This window comes from Hibiscus syriacus, unplaced genomic scaffold (genome assembly GCF_006381635.1).
Source record: "Hibiscus syriacus cultivar Baekdansim isolate YM2019G1 unplaced genomic scaffold, ASM638163v2 tig00110954_pilon, whole genome shotgun sequence".
In the NCBI taxonomy this organism is placed as follows: Eukaryota; Viridiplantae; Streptophyta; class Magnoliopsida; order Malvales; family Malvaceae; genus Hibiscus; species Hibiscus syriacus.
In genome coordinates, this window is record NW_024062931.1 from 1,406,742 (window position 1) to 1,415,223 (window position 8,482).

The 8,482-nt window shown below is 36.9% G+C and overlaps 1 protein-coding gene across 1 annotated transcript; it reads right to left on the reverse strand.

The window, feature by feature from the left end:
* Positions 1-5,588: 5,588 nt before the first annotated feature.
* LOC120148170 (chitinase 2-like) lies at positions 5,589-6,561 on the reverse strand. Its single transcript, XM_039161343.1, has one exon. The coding sequence runs from the start codon at positions 6,559-6,561 to the stop codon at positions 5,644-5,646; it is 918 nt and encodes a 305-aa protein (XP_039017274.1). The 3' UTR covers positions 5,589-5,643.
* Between the last annotated feature and the right edge of the window lie 1,921 nt (positions 6,562-8,482).

The following is an 8,482-nucleotide window of genomic DNA, read 5'->3' on the forward strand; positions in this document are numbered from 1 at the left end:
AATATAGAAGCAATTTAAGTTGGTTTATTATATATATATATATATATATATATATATATATATGCAAAGCAATCATGCAGGTAAGTGAGGAAAAGTGAGTAACGAGTGAGAGAGAAAAAAATAGAGAGAATTGAGAGATTTGAAATAGCTTAGAAAAGCTATATTGGTGGAGTTTGTAAACTAGTTGCAGCTAGTGTTGTAGTATTGTAATATTGAGGTAGTGTCATTGTAACGTATTTTGTTTCGTATCAATAAAAAGTTTGAGTTATAAATTATCGTGAGCCCATCTACGCTTCCAACAAGTGGCCTCAGAGCTTGGTTCGACTTCAATGTGGTAAAGAAGATGGTCAACATGATTCAACCACAAATCCCGAGATTGACAAAGACAAATTATGGCAATTGGAGCATTCAAATGAAGGCGTTATTAGGCTCCCATGATTGTTGGGATATCATCGATGATGGTTACACCGAGCCTAAAAATGCAGCAGCAGAAGCAGCCCTGGCCAATGAAGAAAAGAAGGTATTGAAGGAATCCTGGAAAAAAGATAAAAGAGCGTTGTTCTTTATTTTTCAAGGAGTAGACGAATCTACCTTTGAAAAAATTTCTGATTCGAAGACCGCAAAACAAGCGTGGAAATTCTGCAAAAATCTCTACTAGGTACCGAAAAAACAAAGAAGGTACGCTTACAAACTCTCAGAGCTATGTTTGAGATGTTAAAAATGAAAAATACACAAACCATCGATGATTATATTAGCCGTGTGAAAGCGGTCGTGAATGAAATGAAAAGAAATGGTGAATCACTCGACGATGTTAGAGTGATGGAAAAAAATTTTGCAGTCATTAACAAGAAAATTTGATTACGTGGTTGTGGCAATCGAAGAATCAAAAGATTTATCCAAAATTTCGATCGATGAGCTTGTGGGTTCACTTCAAGCCCATGAGCAGAAAATGAAAAATTAAGATTCAAAAAATTTGGAGCAAGCTCTACAAAGCAAGATGAATGTCAACGAAGGAGAAGCTAGCAGCAACTCTACACACGAGGTCGAGGAAATCGTGGCGGTTATTGTGGAAGATACAGAGGAGGACGAGGAACTCGTGGATGTGGTAATCGATCATATGGCACTGATCAAATGAGTGAAAACAATCCAACATCAGGTGTGGAAGAGGATTCAGAGGCCGAGGTAGAGGCAGATATCAACAAGGAAATAAATTTCAGGTACAATGTTATAATTGCAATAAGTATAATCATTATAGTTATGACTGTAGATATGCTCCTAAACGAGAAGAAAGAAATAACGTAGCAGCAGCTGAAGAAGAAAAAAATTGAAAAATCTCATGTATTCCTCACTTATAAAGGAAATGAAGAATTCAAGAAAAATATTTGGTATCTTGATAATTGTGCCAGTAACCATATGTGTGGTCAAAGGGAACTGTTTGTGAACTTAGATGAAACAGTCCATAGACGAGTAATGTTCGGAGATGACTCACACGCAGAACTAAAAGGAAAAGGTGAAGTCGTGATTACTCAGAGAAATGGAGAAAAGAAATACAGTTCAGATGTTTATTATGTACCTGCTTTGAAAAGCAATATCATCAGTCTTGGTCAACTCCTGGAAAAAGGATATGAAGTGCAGATAAAGAACCGCTCGCTTGCCATCAAAAATAAAGAAGGAGAATTTATAGACCAAGTCGATATGACTCGAAATCGTCTCTTTACAATTGATATCGAGTCGGGAGAAGTCAAGTGCATGAAGATCGCGATCAAAGATTATTCATGGTTGTGGCATCTAAGATATGGACATCTTGGATTTTCTGGTTTGAAGTTGTTATAAAAGACAAGCATGGTGAAAGGACTACCAGAGATCAACCCTCCAAATCAATTATGTGAGTCTTTCATCAAAGGAAAACAACATAGACAAAGCTTTGAAGTTGGCAGATCCTGGCGTGCCTGAAGACCGTTGGAGATAGTACACACAGATATAGCCGGTCCTTTTGGCATACCATCTCTTGGAGGTAACAGGTACTACATAACTTCATTGATGATTTTAGTAGAAAATGTTGGATTTATATCTTGAAAGAAAAGTCGGAAGCGCTGGAAAAATTGAAAGAATTCAAAGCAATGGCGGAAAAACAAAGCGGTCCATATTTGAAGATACTCAGATCAGATAGAGGAGGTGAATATATATCAAAGTTATTTGAAGAATTCTGCAAAGAGCATGGCATCATCCATCAGCTGACAGCCAGATACACGCCACAACAAAATGGAGTTGCAGAAAGGAAGAACCGCACAATCCTGAACATGGCAAGAAGCATGATAAAAGGTAAGTAACTACCAAGAAATTTTGGGCTGAAGCAGTTCGATGTGTAGTTTACCTATTGAACAGATGTCCAACAAAAAATGTGAAGTATATGATGCCAAACGAAACATGGAGTGCACAGAAACCAGGAGTTGGACACCTCAAGATTTTTGGATGCATCTCATATGCCCACGTTCCTGAACAGACCAGAAAGAAGCTTGATGACAGAGGAGAAAAATGTATTTTCATTGGCTATGATGAAAGAAGGAAAGCTTACAGATTATATAGTCCTCTTACAAAGAAGATAATAATTTCAAGAGATGTCGAGTTCGATAAAGCAGACTATTGGAGATGGAGCAAAGAGGAAAAGAAAGATGAAGGACTATTTTTTAAAGATGATGATCTTATTAATCAAGATGAACAAGCTGATGATCAATGTCCTCAACAAAATATATCATCATCGTCAAGCAGCAGCAGCGATGCTAGCAACATAGTAGAAGATTCTGAAGCACCTCCCACAGAAGTTTGAAGATCCACAAGAGAGAGAAGAATGTCAGAAAGGTACAACGATTATGAGCTAAATAATGTTTCACTTTTCTGCTTACTTGTGAACAGTGATCCAATAACATACGAAGAAGTGGTTGAAGATGAAAAATGGAGGAATGTAATGGATGAATAAATAGCATCAATAGAAAGAAATAATACATGGGAGCTAATAAGACAACCAGAAGGTCATAACCCAATTGGAGTAAAATGGGTTTACAGGACAAAGACCAATAAAGAAGGAAATGTCAAGAAGCACAAAGCGAGGCTAGTTGTCAAAGGCTATAAGCAAAGACAAGGAATAGACTATGATGAAGTATTTTCTCCAGTAGCAAGGATCAAGACCAGCAGACTTCTCACAGCAGTCGCAGCACAAAAAGGATGGAAAATTTATCAAATGGATGTGAAGTCGGCATTTCTAAATGGCTACCTAGAAGAAGAAGTTTATATTGAGCAACCACTTGGATACATTAAAAAGGGACATGAAGACAATTTATTGATTGAAGAAAGCTCTATATGGTCTGAAGTAAGCCTCGAGAGCATGGAACACGAGAATTGATGAATATTTCCAGAAAAATGGGTTCATGAAAATTCCATACGAGCATGCCTTATACACAAAGAAAAATGAAAATGGTGATATCATGATCGTGTGCTTATAAGTGGATGACATGATTTTCACAGGAAATAATCCAGGTATGTTCAATGATTTTAAGAAAGCTATGACTAAAGAATTTGAAATGACATATATTGGAGAAATGTCATACTTCCTTGGAGTTAAAGTGAAGCAAATGAAAGAAGGAATATTTATATCACAAAAGAAGTATGCATAAGAAATTTTAAGAAAATTCAGAATGGAAGATTGCAAGCCGGTAGTCACTCCAGCAGAACCAGGAATCAAATTAAGTGTGAATTCAACAAGAGAGCAAGTGAATCCGACGTTGTTTAAAAGCATCGTTGGAAGTCTAAGGTATCTGACTATCAGACGACTAGACATAAAATACGCTGTGGGATTGGTAAGAATATTCATGGAGCATCCGAAACTAGATCATTGGATTGCAACAAAAAGAATCCTCAGATATGTCTAAGGTACAACAGGTCATGGCTTATTCTACACACATTCAGAAAATTCAAAGTTGGTTGGTTATTTGATGGTGATTAAGGGGGAGACTTAGACAATCGAAAAAGCACAACTGGATATATATTTCTTATCGGCTCTGCAACATTTTCATGGTCATCAAAGAAGCAACAAACGATAGCTCTTTCAACATGTGAAGAAGAATACATAGCCGCAACAGCGTGCACTTTCCAAGCAATATGGTTAAGGAATATTTTGAACGAGCTAAATTTGGAACAAGAAGAACCAATTACAATTTATGTCAACGACAAGTCTACAATTTCCCTTGCCAAGAATCCAGTCTCCCATAGTCGAAGCAAGCATATTGATACAAAGTATCACTTTATACAAGAGCATGTGAAGGACAAAAATGTGGAGCTAATTTACTGCAGAACTGAAGATCAACTAGCAGATATTTTCACAAAACCATTGAGAGAAGATATATTCAACCGACTCAAAGGAAAACTCTAAATGGAAAGTTGAGTTTGAGGGAGAGTGTTAGAAGACAAACTCAATTATTGTAGGAGTTCAACGTGGCAATATGGAAATCACATGTGCATGTTGGCAAGAAATCAAATCTTTGCAATTAAAATATCTAGAAAAGTCTTGAAATCCTTGGCTAAGGAATTCAATCATGCGGCTAGAAGAATATAGAAGCAATTTAAGTCGGTTTATTACATATATATATGTGAGCAAAGCAAGCATGTAGGTAAGTGAGGAAAAGTGAGTAGCGAGTGAGAGAAAGAAAAATAGAGAGAATTGAGAGATTTGAAAAAGCTTAGAAAAGCTATATTGGTGGAGTTTGTAAACTAGCCGCAACTAGTGTCGTAGTATTGTAATATTGAGGTAGTGTTATTGTAACGTATTTTGTTTCGTATCAATAAAAAGTTCGAGTTATAAATTATCGTGAGCCCATCTACGCTTCCAATAAAACGAACCACAAAAGGGGGTCAAACTATTGAAAGACCACCGACAAACCACAAATCAGGCTCGAGCGATGTGAAAAGCAATCCACGAATGCAAATCAGATATCCAAATCCAATCTGAAGGTCCAAAGCAGGGAAGATCAACAAGACATCATATAAATACTATCTTGAACAGTCGTGACAATGTCAAATCAACCCTTAGAAAAAAATAAATGAAAAAACGACCAAAGAATCGAAAAACAAGACAAAATCATAAGAAAATATGCTATAAAGACATGAAAATGTACAACACACGCAGACTTATTGAAAATAATATATATATATATATATATATATATGATATAAAGAAGAAAAAGATAATAGAGAATAGTGGCAGTCGGCAACCAACATTAAAGTTGGTGCCGCCTCTGGTCAACGAAAACGAAAAATAAAAGAGATAAACGGCACACCAATGAGAAAAAACTAGGTTTTTTTAAAAAGAAGGGTATTTATATTAACCATATAATGAGTTCTAAATCCAAATGCCTAAAAAATACATCCATAGTATTAAGTAAAATAAGGAAGAAAGACAAAATAAACCAGTAAAAAGTGACCAATTAAAAGGCAATACAGATATAGTACCAATAGCATGAGCGAGGCACACAACATATATCAGGCATATATTTATACAATAAAAGGCAATACATCTATAATAGTACATCCCCTAATGTAAATGTTTAACTCATATTCAGTGCTTTTATAAAAGTAGATAACATAAAAACACTAGTGGGAAATTGCGAGCAGAGCTTGTGATTGCTTCTCATAGCGGAAACCATTTCTCTTTGAGTCATCTGCAGACCAAATGAATATACCATGGAGTTTGTTCTGACTCTTGAGCCTATTGCAGGCGGTAAAGAAGCCGTTTTCCGGTGTCAAGCCACCGCTCCCATCGCTTATAAAGCTGGCTAAAACGTTACCACCGTTGTAGTTAGAACTTTGGGTGTTGAAGTAATTGATAAACTGAGAGACTGTTGTTCCTTGATCGTAGGCATAGAACTGGAAATTGACGTAGTCTATGAGGTCACCATAGCTTTTCCACAAGGCCTTGTAATGGCTTTGAACATCATCGTCATCAAATGGAGCTATGGAAGCAAAAGAGATTAGACCGTTCTTCTTGAGGGTTTTTACAAGTTGGCCAATGCACTCGGCGAAAGTGTCAGGGTCAGCATTGAAGTGCTCATAGTCAATATCAATCCCATCCAAGTTGTATTGTCGGATGATATCAGTGAGTGAAGAAACTGCATTGGAAACCCAAGAATCTACAGAGGAAGGGTTGAAATAAGCAGAGCCATCTCCCACACTGTCCCCTCCCAAGCTCAAAGCTACTTTAACATTTGAATGGCTGCTCTTGATGGAAGAAACCTGGGATGGACCGAGGTTATCGGAGTCCCAAAACACATTGAACTTCCCATTTGTAGGAGAAGGAGAGCTTGAGGTGTCGTAGTCTAAGGCAAATGAGAGAATGAAGTGGAACTCAACATTTGAATTAATGGGAACATCACTGAATTTAACATTATTGAATTCAGCTCCTATGTATTCTCGGAAGAGGTTCGAATTTGAAGGAGCTGCTTGGGTTGACGTGTTGCAAGGAAACAGAATTTGAAAAATGAAAAGGACAATGAAAAGCTTAGAAAACTCCATTGGTTAAGAACAAGGTGATTAGTGCCGTGATGTAGGCTGAGTTGAAGCATTACTCTCGTATAGAGCTTATTATATAGGCATATTAAGAATTGGGGGGAAAAAAGGTTTAACGATATGGGGATCAAAATCAAAGAAATTGTTTGTTTTCTGTTGCTGTTGCCGTAAAAAAGACTCTGGGGTCTTCAATCAGAACAAATAGGCTACTATTTTGGCCCCGGCGATCTCTCACAAGATACCAGTAAAATAAATGATTAGCAAGGCTTCTTAATTGAAAAGTCAAAGAGGTAATAATTAATCATCTAGACGAACAGTGACTTGCCTGACAAGGCAGGTGAGAGGAATTTGCAAAATTTTTACCTTTGAATATTATGTTTTGTGTGATTTTCAGCTCCTTGTTGCTCTTAGGTACGATAAGACAATTACATGATCTTCAATGCATAACCATATAATTAGTTCCAAATCCAAAAGCTAAAAAAATACATCCACAGTATTATATTTTATAAGGAAGAAAGACAAAATAAATCAGTAAAACCGATCAATTTTTATATACCAAACAAATGTAAAACTATACTTCAAAGCATGTCAAAGATGCTGGCTTGAATCAGTTCCCCAGCACAAAATATTGGCTTTGGCTGTAAAATCCATGTTTTAACAGCAGAATCTCATGCAAACTACCAAACCCCACAGCTATTATACAACCATTCTAACATTTGCAGTGCTTCGATGACAATTAGGAAAACCTTATAAAGTTCCAAACTAAAAATGGAAAAGAAAAACCAGCAGCAGTTGTTTTTCCCGTTGAAATCAAGTTCTTAGTGAACTTTTACTTCAATTCTTCTTTTGGGTTTCCCCTGCTGGCGGATTCTCATTGACTTGCTGGTGTGAGTCAGCATAAACCATCTGAGTTCCGTTCCAATACAGCAACTGGTCCCTGAAAGCCGCCATTTTCATTCAGATAACAACTTTTCAAATTTATTTTTGTTGCATTGTTTCGAAAAGGAGCAGCTTACAAATTCAGCATAGTTGACCTTCTAATCGGCATCAAAGGGCGGGGCTGTGGATGGCCAACCACAGGATGAAAAAAACTAAATAAAGGACAAAAAGAAATGTCAATCTTATTTAATTCGAATTTAGAATTGAATCAAGTTTTGGAGTTGGAAGTCATGATACTGCCAAGGTGACTGCTGCATACATTGCAAAGCATGGTCATGGATGTCATAGGATAGGAATGAGAAAAACTAGACTGTCCCAGTCCCCACTAACGCCCGCATGGTTGAAAACCATAAAACAATGGGACAATCGAAGGTTCGAGCCTCACATTGACACTTCATATCAATCAAACACAAAGATTACGGCATAAAGTGCAGTAGTAAAAGAAACGCAATCAAGTAAACAGTAAAGATCTTACGGATGGTTGCAATAAATTCGAACCCTGTCTCCTGACTGAAAATTTGATTTAAAGTAGAAATAGTAAGCAAAAAGATGTTAACAGAAGCAAAAGATACGAGAGATATAGAGTTATTACAGTTGAGACTTCAATGATATCGTCCCCAGGGAGGACGTGGTTATGGCAAGAACGGCACAAGTAGAAACGAGTCTGAGCATTCATGAGTTTGAGCATTCATGGCAGGGGAGGATGCACTACGCCCCTACGGGTCAAGTGCATCCCATTGTTTAATAAAAAAGTGAAATTTAGTATAATATGTTGAATAAAAATGGAAGAATTTTTTTTTTGCACACCCATTATTTTTAAGAAAATAAAATTAAAATTTTGGACCCCCATTTATAAATTTCTGAATCCGCTACTGATTCATGAGAAATGCTATGGCGTTATTCTCCATCCTAATCTTGGGGTTGATGAAAGATTGCAGTTTAGTCCTAGAAACCACCCAAATTGAGAGGGATACGGAAGATGGAGAGA